Here is an 18,947-nt window from a genome sequence, read left to right as displayed (position 1 = left end):
GACATAACATAATGTAAGTCAGAGGATCAGAGAATGGTTTGGGTTGGAAGGAGCTTTAAAAACATCATCCAATTCCAACCCCCCTGCCATGGGCAGGGACATCTCCCACTGCCCCAGGGTGCTCCAAGCTGTGTCCAACGTGGCCTTTGACACTTCCAAGGACCCAGGGGCAGCCACAGCTGCTCTGGGCACCCTGTGCCAGGGCCCCACATCCTCACGGGCAGGAATTTCTTCCTCATATGGAAGCTCAACCTGCTCTCAGTCAGTGCAAAGCCATTCCCCCTCTCCTGTCACTCCATGTCCTTGTCCAAAGTCCCTCTCCAGGTCTCTTGTAGGTTCCCTCAGATACTCTCCAGTTCATTCCCTGAATAGAATCAAAGCTCCCTCAACACTAAATGCCTCAACCTTTAGACTTTCTGTAGAGATCTTCCTTCAACCATCTTGATATTTATAAGCCAGATCCAAACACCAAAATTCCAGACCTTTCCTCCATGTCTTGCCTTGCCTGCAGTCAATTCCAAACAACTCTTGAGTGCTTTGTGCCTCATTAAACCTTCAGTGCTTACCTGCACCACACACCTCTGCTCACTGAACTCCCTAGAGGACTCTCCCATTACCTGCCACTTTCCAAAGCATCAGATTTAATTTTAAAAATAAATAAATACAAAGGCCACATTCAGAGCAGAACTTACATGGGAACTATACCTAAATTAACCATCTATTTCTGTCAAATTAACACAATGGTTCCCCCACTGTTGCTTTAGGTAACCCTCAGAGATGCCTTTGAGCTCACAGTGAGCAGTGTCAAATAGCTGCTATTGGAATAGAAACTATGGATCTCTTATTTCAGAGTAAAAAATATGCATCTACATTACCATAAGCCACAGAATAAATTCTGTATAACATGCCAAAATGTGAAACGAAATTTAAAACATTTAGTTTTATCATAGGCTTCAGCCTATAACTCCTACTTAATAAAGTCAAAACTCCTCTCTGAGATCCAACTCTCTCAAAGGACTCAGACAGGTGTGGGTATCCCGCCTCGTAAGGCCGCACCTCCCGGACCAGACACGGCAACACCCCTACACATCTCCCAAAAAAAGCCCTCAGCCTCCTCCGCGCTGCTCATCCCTGGCCGGGCCACCCTTCCTGCAGAGGGAAGCGTGGGGAAGCGCTCGAACAGCCGGAGCCGGCCGCGCTCCGTCCCCACACGCCTCACGGGGACGATGGAGGGCGGCGGAGCCGCGCCCTCCCCCGCGGGAAGGCGGCGCGGGCCGGCAGCCCCTACCTGCACCCCGGGCGTGTCTCTGCGGGGCGCTCGGGCCGCCCCGCCGGCTCCGCGCCCTCACGGCGGGCGGTCCCGGCGCCTCCATGGCGGCCGCTCCACTTCCGCCTCCGGTCGGGCCCGCTCCTGCGCCGGCGCCGCCTCAAGCGCGGCCGCCACCAAGACGCAGCGACGGGGTCATACAGCCGGGAAGAGACGCGGTGCCGCCTCCGCAGACCTCAGGATGAGCCTCCCGGCCGTTCCTTCCGCCGATCCCACGGCCGCTCCCGCTCCTCCCTCTCCCCGCGGCCTAAAATGGGAAAGAGCCGCGCACAAAATGGCGCCGGCGACGCCGCGGCCGCCGCGCCTGCGCGCCGCACGCGCCGGCCCCGCCCCCACCGCCACCGTTCCGCCCCCCGGCCCGTCCCGCCCCGAGCCAATCACATCGCGCCGTTGCCTTTCCGGTCCCCGCCGCTCGCCAATCCCGTGCGCCCGGGGCCGCGCCGCGAACCAATGGCGGTGCTGTCCGCGGCGGCCCAATGCGCGCGGGGCGTCGGAGCGGCGGCCAATGGGAGCAGCCCCGCTCCCGCCGCTTGTTTATTGGGGCTCGCGCTGCGGCGCGGGGCGGGTCCGCGCGCGGGGCGGGGGGGGGAGGGGGGCGGGAGAGAAGAGCCGGGGGGGGGCGGAGCGGAGCGGGGGCCGCGCTCAGCCGGGGCCGCCGCCGCCGTCTGCGGAGGGGCCCGGGCGGCGCGGGGGCTGCGGAACGAGGAGTTCGCAGGTAGGAAGGGACGCGCCAGGAGGAGGAGGGAGAGAAGGAGGAAGAGGCGGCGGCGGTGGTAGTGGTGGTGGTGGAGTTGCGGCTGCCGCGCCGCCGTCCCGGGGGAGGGGACGCGAAGCGGCTCCGGGAGCTGCGCTTTAAAACACCCCCCCCCCCCCTCCGCTCCCCCTCCCCCGCCCTGTGGGAGCGCACGGACGCGCGCGCCGCCCCCCTCACGGAGCGGGACCCTCGGGACCGGGACCCCCCAACTCTGTCCCGGTATCCCCGGGATCGGCCCCCGCTTTCCCTGGGCCGGGGGGCTGCGACGCTGCCCCGGGGCGGCGGCGGGAGGCGTAAGTCCGGGAGGAGGAGGAGGAGGAGGGGGCCCGGCGGGGCCGCGGAAAGTTGAGGCGGCTGGGGGGGCGGCGGTCCCTGAGCCCCGCGGAGCAAATGGCGACGTGACACACACCGAGCGCGGGGCCGCCCGGCGGGAAGCGGCGGCCGCGCTCCCTCGGCGCGGCCGGGACGGGCGGCGGCTCCTTCCCTCCGTCCCTCCCTCCGCCTTCCCCGGGCTCCCCCCGCCGCCCCTCGCGGGGAGCCCCGCGCTCAGCCCTCAGCCTCCCCCGCTCTTGTTTTGCAGTGTTGCCCGTGCGAGGAGAAGTCCTGGAGCTGGAATCGCTCACATAACCCTTAAAGATGAAGGTAGGCGGCTCCGGCGGGAGCGGGGATCGCCGCCCTGTTCGCCCGCCGCTCTGGAGATTTCATTTTTAATCGCTCTCCGCCCGGGCACGGCAGCAGTGGGAGAACGCGGGGTTCGGTGCGTGCTGTGAGTGCTGTTCCTGCTCCCCGGCGAGGTGCAGGTGATTTAAAGCTCTCACCGCCGTGCAGGAGCGCTCGGAACATCCTCATCGCCTCTGAGTTGTTGTTGTCCTTCGGGCTCCCGTCTTTAAACGCTTCCTGTATCAGCAGCTGCTATGGCAAGTTTGCAAAACCACAGCTTTTGTCCCGCCTTTGCTGTTGCCTGTTTGCTCAGTACAAAGGCTCAACAATTGCAGTATAATTTACAAAACTTTTCCTTTTCCCTTCAGAGTTGAATGAAATAATTAAGTTATTAAAAAAAAACCCGTACATATCCCATTTTATTTTAGATTCTGCACCCATTTCCTGTCTTTCCAGTGTTGTTATTTTGTCCTTGTTTATCAGCTGCAATAAGTACAGTAAATGAAATGCTGAGTATTAAAGTCCAGGTTAAGGAAAACGTGATTAATATTTTTCTTTTAAAATGCACTGGCAATTAAGTTTTAATAAAGGCATTCCAGGAAAGAAAAATAATTTTTAATAGCTGTTTAAAAGATTACAACAGATTTCTCTAGAGGTCTCCTTTTAGTCACCAGGAAAGATATCCTATAAATAGAATGTTTCAGACTTAATTGTAAATTGGGATGACACCAATCTCAAATGTTTTAAATCATCTGTGTCTTTGGATTGCTTATAGCTGAAAAAAATACAGCTGTCTATTGCCTTTTTGCAGTTGCAGTGTTTTCCTTTTGTACAGAACCTACTTGAATTAATAGTTACTCCTTCAATTTGTTGCTCTTTTTATAAGCAGATCAATTAATACCCTCAGAAACATTTCTGGGAGAGTCTGACAATGATTTGACAGGAGGTGTGTGTCAACATCAGTGACAAACCAAAACTTCCTGTAACTTGTTTGCTATGTTTTTTTTTCCCTTTTGAAGAACTCTGCAATGGCAATCTCAAGGACAGACAATTTATCAATTAAAAATCCAATAGGTCTAAAAGGTGTAAAATGAAATACATCATGATGCAGTTGTAACAATAAGTAAGAGCTAAAGTTTATTTTTGTGTTTTTGTTCCCCTCCAGGCAGCAGATGAGCCTGCCTACCTGACAGTGGGGACTGATGTCAGTGCCAAGTACCGTGGTGCCTTCTGCGAGGCAAAGATTAAGACGGTGAAAAGGCTTGTGAAAGTCAAGGTGAGAGTGCTGAGGCTGCTGCTGGTTTTGGTAAAGCGTTGTGCTGAAAGGGCTGTCACAGGAGATCCTGCTCCTGAAGATTAGAAAATGTTCATCACTTCACTGTATGAATTTTAAACAGCACTTAAATATGTTTTTTTTTTTTTTTTCATGTTTTGTTGTTTGGTTTAGGATGAGGGTTTTTTGCTTGGGTTTTTTTTTTTTTTTTTGCTTTATTCTGGGGGGAAATGTTGATTTTTGTATTATATTTTTTAGTGGGATGATGGAACAAAAATGAGCTTTCTTGCTTCTTTTTTCCTGACTGCATTTGTCTTCTGTTTTCAAATGCATCAGTTTCCCAGCAATAAGTTTTGATATCACAAATACAGGATTATGGCTTTACATGAATAATAAGGAATAAGATCATCCTCTTCAGAAGCAAAAGTTCTATTTCATACCAACTGGCACTCTCACAGTTGGGAACTGAAAAGGCAATGCAAAAACAAGTCAACAGCAAGAGAGATGGCAATAATTTGTTTCTTAGGCCGGGTTTTAGGAATGCCTAGGCTAATATTTAAGTTTTGAGCATCTTGATGCAGCTTCTAAAGCAGCATGCCCTGGCTGTAGCTGAATTTCTGTACTTGGGTGCTATTGGAACATAATATTCACCTTTATGGGACTTCTGGAAAAACAACCAAAAGAGAAAGTTGTCATTTTGGTGTTGTAATACTGTTGTAAATACCAGTATGTGAGAATAAGAATAAAACATTGTTAAATGCAAGTTAAAATTGAAAGTAAATACAGAAGTTGTTCTTCTTTGTCTTGTCAAAGTCTTCCCACTTCCTACTTCAGTGCCTGCTGTCCAAGATATGTAAATAAGTCATTAGTGACCCAAAATCCCCTAGAAATTGAGGTGAAAGCTGCTTTTTGTAACTATATATCCAAGCTTTTGTGTGCTTTAAGACTTAGATGAAGTAGAACAAGCCATCAGCCTCTTAAGTTACATATATAGATCATATCACTTTATCAGAGTCCTTCTCATCAATAGAAAAAAATGTAATTCAGAAACTGGAGTCTTTTGCTTGTTCTTAATAAGTACTTAGGGGAACTTGTGGTGTTCTTTGAAATGTGTCTTAATGAGAAGCTCTGTAGGAAGCAGTGTGCAGGTCTGACAAGCTTGATTTTGTCTGCATCTTTGGTCTAGTAGAGTATTTAGCCTGTTAATAGGTAGGAGTTTCTTTTTCTCATTAGAATCAGATGCTTTATTACTCCACGATAAGATTTGGAATTACATGAGGCTGCTGTGACTTGGTAGAAATTCCTGTCACTGGCTCTCAATTATATTATAACAATAGAAGTTTTAACAAGCTAAGCCTGATACTGTAATTAAGAGTGTGTAGGCGCACCCTGGCACGCTTGCCAAAAGTGCAAAAAGTCCAAAACGTCTGGTAGCCTTTTCCTGAGCAGGAGGACAACCTGTATTCATCCCTCTGCAATTTTTATTTTAAATTTTGTATCAGCATAAAGTGCATTTTTAACCTGAATGTGTGTTAATACTACTGCTGTTTTGGCATGCCACTGGTGTTGTGTTTATAAATACAGCTAAAGTGTAGTCTGTGCTTGGAGAATAATTGAGGGAGCCAGAAAACTGGACATCATTATCAAAGCAAGCTTCTGGAACTTTTGGTTCCTGAAAATAAATAAAAATTTTGGATTTTTTAAAAATTAAACTGCATAGGCTGGTGTTCACCGTTTCCTTGCTGTTCCCTTCTGGAATATAAAATTTTAAAGGGAGAAGCACAGTTTACTTACACTTTAACTGATCCTTATTTTCATCACATGGGTGGTGTTCCACATCTTCCCCATAAAAACTTGCTCAAGGTGGCAGAAATGCTGTTATCACAGCCAATGTGGTTATTTTTTGATACATTTTTAATAAAAAGAGGTTTTTATTTTTGTTGTAGTTCTGTATTGAAAGTGTTGTCAGTGAAATTCTACAGTTGAATCACAGAAAAAAAAACCAAAAAAACACTTCTCATTTGGAAGCCCAGTTCCACGTTTGCCCTGCATTGTGTCAAATTCTAAACTCACCAGAAAATGTATTTTCTTTGCTTTGGAATGACTGGTGTTTGATTTGCCCTGCTCTTTAATTATGATGTTTCAGATTAAAAAATGTGGTACTTGGGGCTTCCTGTCAGTAAAATTGGCCATGCCAGGTGTTTTCTGTTGTAACATTTGAGTCTAATTGATAATCTTAATGTGGATGATAAGGTCTTTATATATATGCATATATATATATATATATATATATGCACATTTTCTTGAGGTTTTTGTGTGCTATTAAGAAATCAGATGTGTATTAAAAAGTTCATTAATGATCTTTCAGGTGGTCTTGAAGGGGGATAACTCAACGCAGTTAGTGCAAGATGACCAAGTGAAAGGACCTCTAAGAGTATGTATATTGCATGCCTTCTTTTGGTAATCACATACATTTCTAAAACTTAAATGTTGATCTTCTTTAGGTGGGTACCTGTTCTTCAGAATTGAATCAGCAGAAGGAGGCTCATCACTTTAAATCAGATGGGTTCTGAGGAATTAGTCTTAATTTTTGTAGCTATTTATGCTTCTATGTGTTGTGTACTTGATACACAATTTTCCCTGCACAGGGATTTTTGTATGTTCTCATAAAATGCAAAACTTCTTATAAATAATGAAACGTTGAAACTTCTCAGAAGTAATTAAGAACTTGAGTGCCAAGCCACATTCAAGCCCATTAGACAAGAGTAAATACAATTACTCAGTGTTTTAGAATAGTTAATGTATTTTATATAAAAAGGTGTTTGTTTGTATTTTCATTCTGTGTAACAGTTGTGTGCTAAAATGCAGAGTTGTGTTATAAGCACTACATGCAAATAGAGTTCTCCAGAGAAGGTAATCTTGCTTGTATTTGTCTTTTCTGTGTTGCTCCTGCAGGAACACTAAGGCTGCTACTGATCTAGCTGACAGTAGGACTTTGTTTAAAGTATAAGAAATACTAGTAATTGAATGATTATCACTAATGAATTAATGACTTTGGATATTTGTTTTCTATTGATCTTTTATTTCTTGAGATGATGAAGTCACGCTGAATTTAGATGTTCTGAGTTTCTCAGTGCTTTAGTGTCTACTTGTAGTTCAGCCTTCCTGCTGAAGGACCTTTGTTCTTACCTGTAACTAAACAGGGTCTTACAATAACTAAACTTTCAAAGCAGCATTTAGCTAAATGGAGTCTTAAAAAGTAAACTTGGCTTGCTCTGGGAGGATCAGTGTGTTTTTATCAATTTTCTGCGTGTGGGCTTCCAGGTAACCTTGAGCTGCTCCTTGTTGCAGGTTGGAGCGATGGTTGAAACCAAAATGCCCGATGGATCTTTTCAGGAAGCAGTTATCAGCAAGCTGACAGATGCCAGTTGGTACACTGTAGGTGAGTGGCCACGTTTCATTTATGGGCTGTAATCTTTGAACAATGTATTTCCAGTTACAGGTCACAATGTCAGTAATTACATCTTGTTTTGCACAATCTAATATAGTTTTTGGAGGGGACATTTTTTTAAAGTCGTCCACATCTTGATTCCTTTTCCATTTCAAGTAGGATAATAATTAATTGTTGTTCAGAGAGGCTTTTGCACAGGTAATTGCAGGGCTGAATAGTCAAGTTTTATTTGACACAATGTACCTGTAATGATAGCGGTTGCACTCAGTGAAATTCAGAATAATTTTTGCAGATTTTAAGACATAAACCTTGTAAAATCATTCTTCCAGCTGAAAATCTGTGGCTAAAATATATGAGCCTCCTTGCACTGTGTGCAAGCCTTGTGTACAAGGAAAACGTGGACAGAAGACAGAATCTATTTCTTTTTAAGAGAAGAATTAACATACCATACAATAAAAGGAAAAGAGGAGACATTAATTTATAATGTGAATAGCTGTTTCCTTTAATAAAATTTTCAAGTAATGATCTAAAGTAAAACACAAAACTACTTTTCTCCTCATGCTGGAGGCTCATATGGTGTTAAGTTATTGAAATACAAAGTTCAGAATGCAGGGTCAGTGAAATGTCAGTGTTGAACAAGAATTCATTGTAAGAAAAGTTTCCTTATTGTCAATAATTCTGATCTCCAGGTTTTTCTGAAACAGCTTTAAGAACAGAATGATAAAACTCGGGAACATTGAAGTAATAGTACATAAGCAAATACAAAAGGACAGTATTTGAATCAGAGGGCTTTGCAAGCACCCATCCTTTTTTGTACAACTTTCTTACAGCAGTGGAAACTTCTATTCCCTAACAGTTGCCTAGAAGGAACATGCTCCTGTTAATTGTCCTGTACATGCTGCTACTCTTGGGCATTGCTTTGCAGATTAGGATTTGTAAATTTAAACTCTGTGTTTCTCATTAGCTGCCTTGGGTACCAAATCTATTCAGCTTTACTTCATATTCTTCCATCTTCTCTTGAGGAGGCCTCTGTCCCATGAACCCTTAATCATTTTGGTTCATTAACCCCTTTTTAAGAGTTAAATAAGTTATTTTCAGTAATTCAGCATTTCCTTTGCGGTAGGTGAGGTTATGTTGTCTTTGGTGGGATCAGGATAAAGCTCTGCAGATAATTTGGAAGGATTTATTGCTTTATGATTGTTATTGTTAGTGAGTGCTTTAACTCTAAGCTGGTTGACAAAGCTCACTGTTCTTTGCTTTTTTCTTCAGGATTATAACATTGCTGTAAAATTGTAGTAGATGTCAGGGAGGAAAGGCAGGATTATTTTGGAGTGCAGAAGATGTAAAATCTACTTAGTTTAGTACTGTGATGTGACATACTCGGGGTAGAGCACTCCATCTTTAACTTCTCTTCATAGATTTTCAGAGGTTCACGATTCTGTTACAGAAGTGAAAGAAACACAGTCTTGCACAATTTCATGTTTTATGAGTTAGCACTTTAATTGTAGAACTCCTAACTGATTTCAGTTTTCAAGTAGCACTTTCAGCTAATTCTGTTTGAATTTGGGCCAGAAGATATTTGTCTTCCTACATTTGACATGTGGACTTTAAATCCCTTGTTTGGGGGATGAGTTTTGTCTGCCTTGTCTTTTTTTCTTTTTTACTTTCTTTTTCCCCCCCCTCTTTTATTTTGAGCAGTGCATTTCTGCCAAAAATCTTTACTTGATGAGCAGGAAATTTGAACAGTGAATAAATGCTCTGCCCTGTATTAATGGATTGTTGTTTATATTTAACAACTTTTTGAACTCTTCCTAGTTATGTAAGAGAGAAATCATGCATGCCATGATTTTTACTTCACACATTTATTTAAGTGCTGTTCCTTAGAAACTTGAACCAATGGGTTAATTAACTACAGTAATTTTCTTCCCCCAAATAATATTTTTTGACAGGCAGAATGGAGAAAATATGCAAATGTGTTATGACTGCTAGGATTTTGTAATAGTTTGGAGCTCAGGGGGGATTTAAGTATTTTTATGGTAAATGAACATGCAGAGCTGTTCATGGTGCTTTAACTATGAAAATACAATTGTTATTGTTAGATTTAGATCTTGGGAACATTTTTGTTCGTTCTGTGTGGTGGGTTGCTTATTGGAGTTGAAAGCACAGGTAACATTGACCAGAGGAAGCAGATCATCAAGTTTGCATCGTGGTTCTCCTGCAGTTAAAACTGGGAAAGTATTTTAGGTTGAGTACAGGAATATTGACATGTGAAAAATAAGTTTTATCTTCAGCCTGCTGCTTCCATGTGTCTTTGCAGAAAGTTTTGGATAGATTATGAGGTGTATATTTATGTTGCTTGAAAAGCAAACAGTTGAATTGGTTGCTTTTTAGTAGCTGGTGGGTGTGCTGCTCCGCAGCCTCCCTGACTGATGCAGTCACAGCTGAAGAGCTGAGAGGGAAGTGGATTAACCAGTCTCCAGATTTACAGGATGCCTTCCTGAACATTTTGGAATGGAAAGCACAGGGAAAAGCTTGTATTTCAGTAATTTGTGCGTTTCCCTTTTTATTTATTCTCTGTTATCTAACATCTCTTTCTCAGTGATCTAAAAGCAAACTGATCTCTGTCTAGTGAAACCAGTAATATATACAGGCAAACATTTTCAGAGTATTAAGTACAGATGTGTAAAAAAATGCCAAAACAAATTGCCTGCATGTCTAGCAAGAAGTGATGATGTTCCCTTTTGCATATCAGTTTCTCTGTTTCATGTAGGGATGTAAAGGAGAAAAGTCACCTAAAATAATTTTGCTTTGGTCAATAAATTGAACCAGTGGAAGAGCTGAGTTTGCTGTAATAGGCTACTTTGCCACCACGATAATGCAAGAGCCACAGTGATGATCAGTTAGTGTATTTCAACAGTATCTCCTGTCTGTTAATAGTGTTCATGTACCCAGAAATAAACAAGGCTTTATTTTTATTGTAGCTTCAACAGAATCACTTTTTGACCTCTTTTTATATGACAGTGATGTTGATCTAGCCATGCAGTCCTAATGAACATTCTGGCTGTGATTTGGAAATATTTCTGAAATTACCTTTGAAATTCAGCTTTTCAGTCTAAGCAGGTAAAGAGGCAAAAGCTGTTTGGAGTGGAAGTTTAAAAGTGCCTGGGAAATGTCACTGCACAAGGCACTCCCGAAACCCAAAGTGATGTGACACTAATAGGGGTTTTCCTGGTGATTTTACTAAGTGATTCAATGATTTGATTATGTTTTTCTTTAGAATGCAGTTATCTAAACTGAACTTCTTTAATTTACATATTACAAAGTGCTGCATTGATGCTTTTGAAGTGCTGAATATATTGTTAGGTGATAATTGCATAGAGCTAAAACGGTCTGTCAGATCTGTTTTAGCTGAACAAGGTTTGAATTACAGTTTACTGAGTGTACCATCCACCTGATTCTCTGTTAACTTGTAAAATGCTTCAGGTAAATACTGAAATAATGTCTGAAATGCCTGACAAACAAAGAAACCACAACCCAGACCACACCTTACAAGGTGCATAGTTGTATTTTCCTTCTCTCACACTCTGCCTGGAGTCTTACAAGCATTACCAGAATTTCAGAAAACAAAAATCCTTATGTAGATGTTCTTTGAGGAATCACTTTTGTATCAGTTCTGCACAGAACTAGAAGTGATGTAATATATAAAAGTGAGAAACAGGATTTCATTTGAGCAAGCATCCAGGAGTTGCTGTTAGAATGGCCTGGTTTGCCCCATTTCATTTCTCCTTTGAAAAAACTCAAGGCAGTGATCTGTGTTTGCTTAGTCTCTTTTTATTTTGTAATATAATTTCTACAAGTTGAAACAAAACCAGATCAAATATATTGAGCCTTGTATTTTGCTAGGTAGCCTAATGGAAAAGTGTTTCTAAAGAAAGAAATAAAAAACATGTATTAACTTTCAGTAATATTTCATGTGAAATGAGTAGGAAATAGGAGAGGGAAACAGTGAGAGGTCTTTGCAGTTTCTGGCAGACCTTGCTGTGAGTTATTAGGATTTTATGTACTGCTTAAAGTGAATGTGATTCTTTACTTTTTGAGGCTTATGCCTTTCAGACACTTCTGAGGCACCTCAGTCAGCCCCACAGCTCTGTTGCTGTCTTCTTCCTCTGGTGTAATCATGGTGGTAGTTTCCAGGAAATGCAGAGTTGAGTATGTGCTGAGAGGAGCTAGAGACCTGGGTTGTTCTGGGTATGAAGTATAGTCTGGGGTGCCAACTGCATCACTTCACGTTTCTGTGGTGGTAAGATCACAGAAATTAAAGATACTGAGGATTTGGTTTTAGTAATCTTGTATGTTCCATGGATTTTGAAAAATCCAGTTCATAATGTTGAGGATATTTATCAGCAAATGAAAGACCGCTGATGTTCTGGGACTTTAGGAGCAGGGTTGCTAACAGGAGCTATTTATAATCACATTTCCCTATTTTTAAAAGAAGTTTTGTTCTGATGCTTTGTGGAGATATTTATGCTAAGAGGAAGAATGGCCTGGGTGCACTACAGCTGTAAGCTGTTAGTGCAGGGTGCTGGGAGCTCTCAGTGCCCCACAGGCAGCTGAGTCCATCCATGCCAGAGCTGTTGGTTTGTCCCTCCAGAGCTTGACCAGCACCCGGCCTGTGCTGTGTGCCAGGCGCTGGCCATGCTGGTTTGACCAGTTCCCAGCATCCTGTTGAGCACCACGTGGCCTGAGCATCATCTCTGGGCTGTGCATGTGTCATCCAGGAATCCAAAACCACAGGTGTTTGCCTCCACTTGGCTGGTGTTCTCCACCACCATCACCCACCAGAAACTTGTTCTTTTTAAAATTTGCTCATGTGGATTTTGAGGAAACCCCGTATTTGTCCAGAGCCCTTGCATGGGATGTGCTGTGTAAGTACACCTGTGGCACATAAAAATGCTGCAGTAGCTCTGTTAGTTGGTCTCTGGAGAATCTAGAAAAAAAAGAAGAGCACTATGTGTTCTGTTTACACCTGTTTAGGGAACAGGTGCAAGGAGGAGCAAGATTTTATAGTGAAAAATAGTATTTTAACAGTAGAACCTTGTAACAAATCAACTGGATCAAATTCTTGCTTATAAAACCACCTTTGTTATTATGTGAACTGAGTGTTAAAAATATTTTTAAATTTTGTATAAACAATACTCCAGGGAAAGCAAGGAGGTAGATTTTTTTCTCTTATCTCTTTATGTGTAACAATAGTAAAATTTACATTTCAGAAAAATCGGTTTCGGGCAGCAAGTTTTTGTCTGTGAGGTGATAGTTTGCTATGAGTAGCCTCAAATGCCACTCAAACTTCCCTGTTTTCTGGGATATTTCAAATATATTTTTGTAAAAGGAACTTGGGCTCACTTAAAACTAGTTTAAAAATAGTAAATTTGAGTTGTGTAGTGTCTCAGTAGCACAATTCAGTGCAGTACTTGCTCTTAGGTTCTTTTACAGTGATGAATCAGTAGTACTGCCCTTGTCTACAAGGCCATTTAACAAAAACTGCACAGCTCTTGGTACTTTGTATGTTGTTTCCACAGCTGAGTCCCAAATATCTGCAAAGTCTGCACACATTAGTTGAGATATTCCTAGACAGCATCTCTTGTAGCTCATAAATTGCTGCTTTGCCGGGCAGCCAGTGAGAATAATTCAGTGTGCACAGTGATACTGGAACAGCTTTAATTTGTGGTATGTACTTTCATTTCATTGTCTTGGTGACTTGAAAGTTTCTCAATGGGTTGGGAAATGAGACAGAATTGTTTCCTTGCAGTGCAGTGTAGAATCTAATCTCTCTTGGTTTGGGCAGCAGCAGTAACATACCTTGCTGGATTTAAAGTTTGCAAGATGCAGCCTTGAGAGGTTGAGGGCTGTTTTCCCTGTGCACTTGTGTGCCGCAGAACTGCCTTGTCCTGGTAACACTGGTGGCTCTGTGGAAGTCATAACTGCTGTGAGGATGTTCTCTATAGAGTTCTTCTCTCTTCTCCTTTTTCTGTCTTTTTTCTTTTTTTCCTTAAATCTCTTGATAATATAGCTATATATGTATTTCTAAACAAGATGTAGTCAAACTGATCTGCATATTTTGTGACAAGCATCTTCACAGTTCCTAAAAATGATTTTGATTAGTTGGCTGGTTAATATTATATATTTAAATACATGAAAACTAAACTTGAGACAGCCTTATTGTAAAGGCAGGGTTAGTGCATTTTTGCTGATGGTGTATACAAGTCTGCTATAGACAGGAAATGGAAGATTCCAGCTCATCAATAGTGAGTTTAAAGTTGTATTTTTGAGGTAGTGAACTTTTAGCAAATTTTTTTTTTTAGTTCTTGCAAAGTGTTGTATTGATCACCACTGGGAAGTTTGTTTTAATTTTTCTGTCCTAAATTAGGGTTGTGTAGATTGTAACAAACTGAAAAAAAACCCAATTCTGTTTCTTTCCTATTATCATAGACAAGGTTGAGATGCAGCAAAATTCTGAAAATTTCCATTTTATTGTCACTGTTTCAATATGCTCTGTATGGAACATATTGGACTCAGTTCTTGGGACTAGACCAAGCATTATGGCAGAGACTGTTCCTCCAGGTTGTGCTGCTTACTCATCTCTTCTCCCCTTCTGTCAGTGTTCCTCATTAAGGAACGTGTTTGGAAGAAAGGGCTCTGCCCGGCAGAAATGTCGCTTTCCTTCCCTTCCTTGCCCTGATGTTCTGTTGACTGTTCTGCAGCAGTGAGCAGTTCCCAGGCTAGTTTGTATCCTTCCCTTCCCTGAAATCAGCTGCTGCGCTTTGCTTCCCCAGCAAGCCCCTGCCCACTGCAAGATGAGGCAATGGGAGGACCTCAAGGGCTTCTGCTTTTTCACCCTTGTTTTTTTGGAAAGACAGGACAGTAATTTCCTCTTTAGAGATGAGAATTGTGACACTGTAAACACATCCTTTGTGTGTGTGTGGATGGGGAGATGTCTCCTTGTCTTCTGTTTCCTGCCCTCTCCCTGCCCAGTGAATCTTCCTTATAAAACACAACATTTAGGATTTTTGCTTTTGAAGAATTTGGAGTTGGAGCAATAACCTGTTGAAGGAATGAAGCAATTGATGCAAGTTATTCAACATTAATTTGAAAGTTTTTAGTTTGATTGTTAGTTGTAGGCATTTTAGCTAAGCAACCTTGTTTCTGGATGAGATTAAAAAGAGGAATGAATTTGCAGCTTAGAGTGTATTAAGTTCTTCTGACACAACTGTTATCACAGCTTCAAAATATCTCATAGCCAAAAACTGTGCCATCTGCCTTACTGCTTATATTTACAGAATCCTTAATATTTGACACTGTGCCTTGGAAAGACATTCCCTTAAATCCTCTAGGACTAGCATTAAAGAGTCACTCAGAGGGTGACATGAATATGAACAGTACTTTAGTGGAGCAGATTTTTCTGAAGAGTGGGATGGAAACCACAAGGCCTGTTTAGTTTAAGACATACTTGTATTTTTAAAGGTGCTGAGTTTATCAGTGTGAGTTTCTGATTGCCCTTTCAATAAAGCACAGTCAAGTGTTTTCCCTAGAGGAGAAACAAGTTTGAAGTAGCTACAATTACGAAATAGTTCAAGCATCATGATTAATTGCAGAGACTCCTTACTTGGCTCCACCTTAGTAACTCAAATAATTGATATTTTTATATGACAAATGGTGCTATCCTTTCTCTATTGAGACTTACTAAAATGATCACTTATATAGATAAGGAAATCTTTCTGTTTATGCTGTTCTTTTACACTTTGTTGTTCTGCAAGGATGTTTTGCTCTAAGTTCTGCAGCTATGCTGGCGGTTGCAGGTACTTTATACATGTCCACAACGTAAATTGTTGCTCTTGATAGTCATAATTTCCTTATGTGTCTTAATTTAAGTGTATTTTACTTAACCTTCAGTATTTATAACATTCAATCTTTTAAGTATTAAAAACTGCTATATGTCATCTGCTTTATGAATAGTTTATTTGCTTTATCCCTCTACTGGACTAGCTTTAAATAAAGTGATAGTGCTTCCAGTTTTGGAGATAATAAATAAAAAGAAGCAGTTTAGTTCTATTGTCAAGTATTAAGTTCTGTTTGCTTTTTTTCAATACAGTTACCTGTTGCCAATCATCAGCCATTTGTCCCCTCAAATAATTACTCTTGAAAATTTAGTAGTTTGAGACACTTGGAGGGGGGAAAGTTAGTTGTTTTGTGTGTACAAGTGTTCTAAGCCATTAAGATAATTCTCTAGTGGAGCATATGGAGCATACCACAGCAGTATTTACTCTGAAGATGGAAGAACCTTAAAGCTTATCTTATCCAGCTTAATTAATTTTATAAGTATGCCAAAATTACCATACTGCTATGCACAGCACTTGAAACTTTCTTTAACTAGTGCACAAAGCCTGTTTGAAGTAGTTTAAATATAGAGAAGTGTTCTGCTCTGTACTTTGACCCTATACAAATAAACTTGTACCTTGCTGGGATTCCAGCCTGCAGCCACCTGGGCTCTGCTCTTTGCAGTCAGGGGAAATTGGTAACTTTGCTTTCCTTCTCTCCAAAGAAATTTTCATGAAGAGGTTTTATCTAAACTGAAGAGTAGATCTCTCTCGGGCAAAGCTTGCAGTAGCCTCATAGTGTTCTTACCTTCTTCTGCTGTGTATTGATGGAAATTGATGGAACTTCCTATTTTTGGGATATAACACAGCAGGATGTGTACTGAATAATTCATTATGAAGTGTCAGGCCTGGAATTGTAGGTTTCCAGTATCTTGATCTGTTTGTAAGATGCCATTGATAGTGTAGCAGAAACGTGTTTTTCTTTTCATTGATCTTTTTGTGGAATTGCTCATAGCAAGAGGAAAAGTAAAAGGTACCATATTTATTAAATGATAAGTAAGGAAGAAATGTATAGGGTAGGAAAAAACCCCACAAAACCAAACAAACCCCAGAGATTGCTAGATAATAGTAACTGGTGTGCAGCCAGGCCTGCAGTTTGAAAGGTGCAGTTGTATTGATAAGAAGAATGTCTAAATTACACTCAGACTTGCATCCAAAGCCTTCCTTTGTCTTGGCTTGAATGTCTGTGTGAAAATCTATGCCAAGACCGAGTCCTGAATACTGACTTTCCTTTTGCTTGTGGACTAAAGAGCGAGTAAATTAGTCTTGAAAGTGATGTTTTAGGGAATGTTCTTGATTGTGAGAGAAGCAGTAGACTTGGGATTGAGATCTGACCAGCTTGTGCTGATGTGCTTTCTTGGCTTCACCCTAGTTTTTGATGACGGTGATGAAAGGACCTTGAGACGAACTTCATTATGCTTGAAGGGAGAAAGGCACTTTGCAGAAAGTGAGGTAAGACAGTGGTGGACATGGAATTAAAAATAAATAGTTAATTAGTTTGTTTTTATAGCAAGATATTGCAAACCATTGTTGTTTCCCCCTTTTCCATGCAGACACTTGATCAACTGCCACTAACCAATCCAGAGCACTTTGGAACTCCAGTTATAGGGAAGAAATCGAATAGAGGGAGAAGATCTTCTCTTCCTGTGTGAGTTCTGAGAGTATTCTGCTTTTCCTTTGTGTTCTTTGCTAAAACTGAAGCACTCTCATTGAATGAATGCTGTGTCACCTGAATTTTGTGCACAGCTGGTAGGCATGGTCATATGCTGGCAATACTGTGAAGTTGAAGGGTTTTTTTCCTGTAGTATCCTTAAGAACATTTATGCTTCTTTCATCTAATAGGAAATGTAGAATTTTTCAACCTTCTTGATATTGAACACTGTAAAAAAAAAAAAGATGCTTTTTAATTTTTGGGGTAGAGAGGATTTATCTTTGTTCTATGTCTATGCACAATCAAAACCTGAGTCATGTCTCCAATTCTAACATAATACTGTTGTAAAATACTGCTACTTGGAAAGAATTTCTACAAAATTCCTCTTACTCAATAAGTGCACTTAATATTTAAGTGTATTTCAAGCAATTTCAGCTCTTATAATTGTAACTGTTTTTGAAGCTTTGCAAAATAGGAAGAAAAATCTTGTAAGCTCTTCTTGGTTTTCAAGTAGTAACTTCAGACAAATTTTAAAATATTATACATTTTGATGATTCAGTACTGAAGATGAAAAGGAAGAAGAAAGTAGTGAAGAAGAGGATGAAGATAAGAGGCGCCTCAACGATGAATTGCTTGGCAAGGTTGTGAGTGTGACTTGTAATTCAGAGAAGGCAGACTGGTACCCAGCTTTGGTGAGTTCCTTTTGCAGCAAAGCTGTGAATGCAGTCAGGCTAAGCTCTACTCCCATGTTGGCTAAAAATACAAGTGTTTTGCAGTATCTCTGAAGAGTAGGAAAGCAGAGATGAACATTTATGTGTAAGTTGGTTTCATGGCATTAAAGTGTTTTAGAACTGCATACAAAATGATCAGTGTGTAATGAAACTTTTCTTCTAGAAATAAAATATGTTAGGATTTGCACTCCCAGGCCATTTAGAGGATCTAGATTTATGAATTTTGATTGTACTGGGATTTGATTTTTTTAATGTAATTGTCTTTTTCCCTAGACTTTCAGTTTTATGAAATACTGATTTCTTTGATGCTTGCATTTCTACCAGTGGTTAGTTACTTCAGGAGCAGATATTGGTGCTTATTTTTATTTGACTGTCAATAAATGATATAGCTGTTCATTGCCACTGCTGATAATAAATATACATTAAATAAATCCGAGTTCAAGTAGACCTGTATTGTATAGGCAGACGCTTTGCATCTTATTGATACGCACAAGAAGTTTACATGTGCATATTAAAAGTTGCTTTCTGTAGAAAACTTTTTGCTATTTTCAGACATTGTGTAATGTAGGGTGAAGAGCTGACACTGCCTTACCCACCTGCATGTACCTCAGTTTAAAATGTGGTATTATACATGTTCTGGTTATAGCTCCCTTTAGTTATGACAGATTTTTATTTAACATGGTTCTTAACTGGTGGGTTAAGTACTTGGAGGTCATATATTTGCTTTTAACATTTTCTACTTGTATATGATCTAGAGCAAAACATATACTTGTTCTGTTTGTGTTAATACAAATACTGCAAATGCATTTTTATCACTTGCTTTAGACCTAGAGATGATACTGCTGTGGAAGGATGTGGATTTCACAGTGGCTTATATTATCCACACCTCAATAAACAAAACAAACCAAAAACCCAACTTAAGTCTCAGTTTAAATGCCAAAAATCAGAAGCTAGTATAAAATAAGTGGGTTTGTGACTTTTTAAATAGAATCTCTTAAAAATTTTTGTGTGAGCAAGAGCTAAAAAAGCAGAGTGAATGAACACAGTCCTGTGATGTGACCTGAGCAGATTAGTTTTCAAATGCAATTTTAGATTTTTGGCTTGTTCATAACAAGTCAATAGTTTGAGGTAAATTGCTTCTGGAAATTTGTTGTTGTTGGCCTTAG

The 18,947-nt window shown here is 41.0% G+C and overlaps 1 protein-coding gene across 4 annotated transcripts in view; it reads left to right on the top strand.

Annotated features, from left to right (window-relative positions):
* Window positions 1–1,911: 1,911 nt before the first annotated feature.
* Window positions 1,912–18,947, top strand: part of ARID4A (AT-rich interaction domain 4A) — a 47,112-nt gene continuing 30,076 nt past the window's right edge. For 2 of the 4 annotated variants that reach the window (XM_030275200.4, XM_030275198.4), the window contains exons 1-8: window positions 1,912–2,042; window positions 2,662–2,723; window positions 3,907–4,017; window positions 6,383–6,448; window positions 7,366–7,456; window positions 16,772–16,851; window positions 16,953–17,047; window positions 17,610–17,742. In XM_030275200.4, coding sequence (XP_030131060.4) covers window positions 2,718–2,723; window positions 3,907–4,017; window positions 6,383–6,448; window positions 7,366–7,456; window positions 16,772–16,851; window positions 16,953–17,047; window positions 17,610–17,742 — 582 coding nt within the window. In that variant the 5' untranslated portion in view covers window positions 1,912–2,042; window positions 2,662–2,717. The other 2 variants (XM_072930546.1, XM_072930545.1) reach the window with 2 other exon arrangements.

This window comes from Taeniopygia guttata, chromosome 5 (assembly GCF_048771995.1).
Source record: "Taeniopygia guttata chromosome 5, bTaeGut7.mat, whole genome shotgun sequence".
In the NCBI taxonomy this organism is placed as follows: Eukaryota; Metazoa; Chordata; class Aves; order Passeriformes; family Estrildidae; genus Taeniopygia; species Taeniopygia guttata.
Note: the sequence above shows the minus strand (reverse complement) of the source record. Positions and strands in the feature narration are given on the sequence as shown.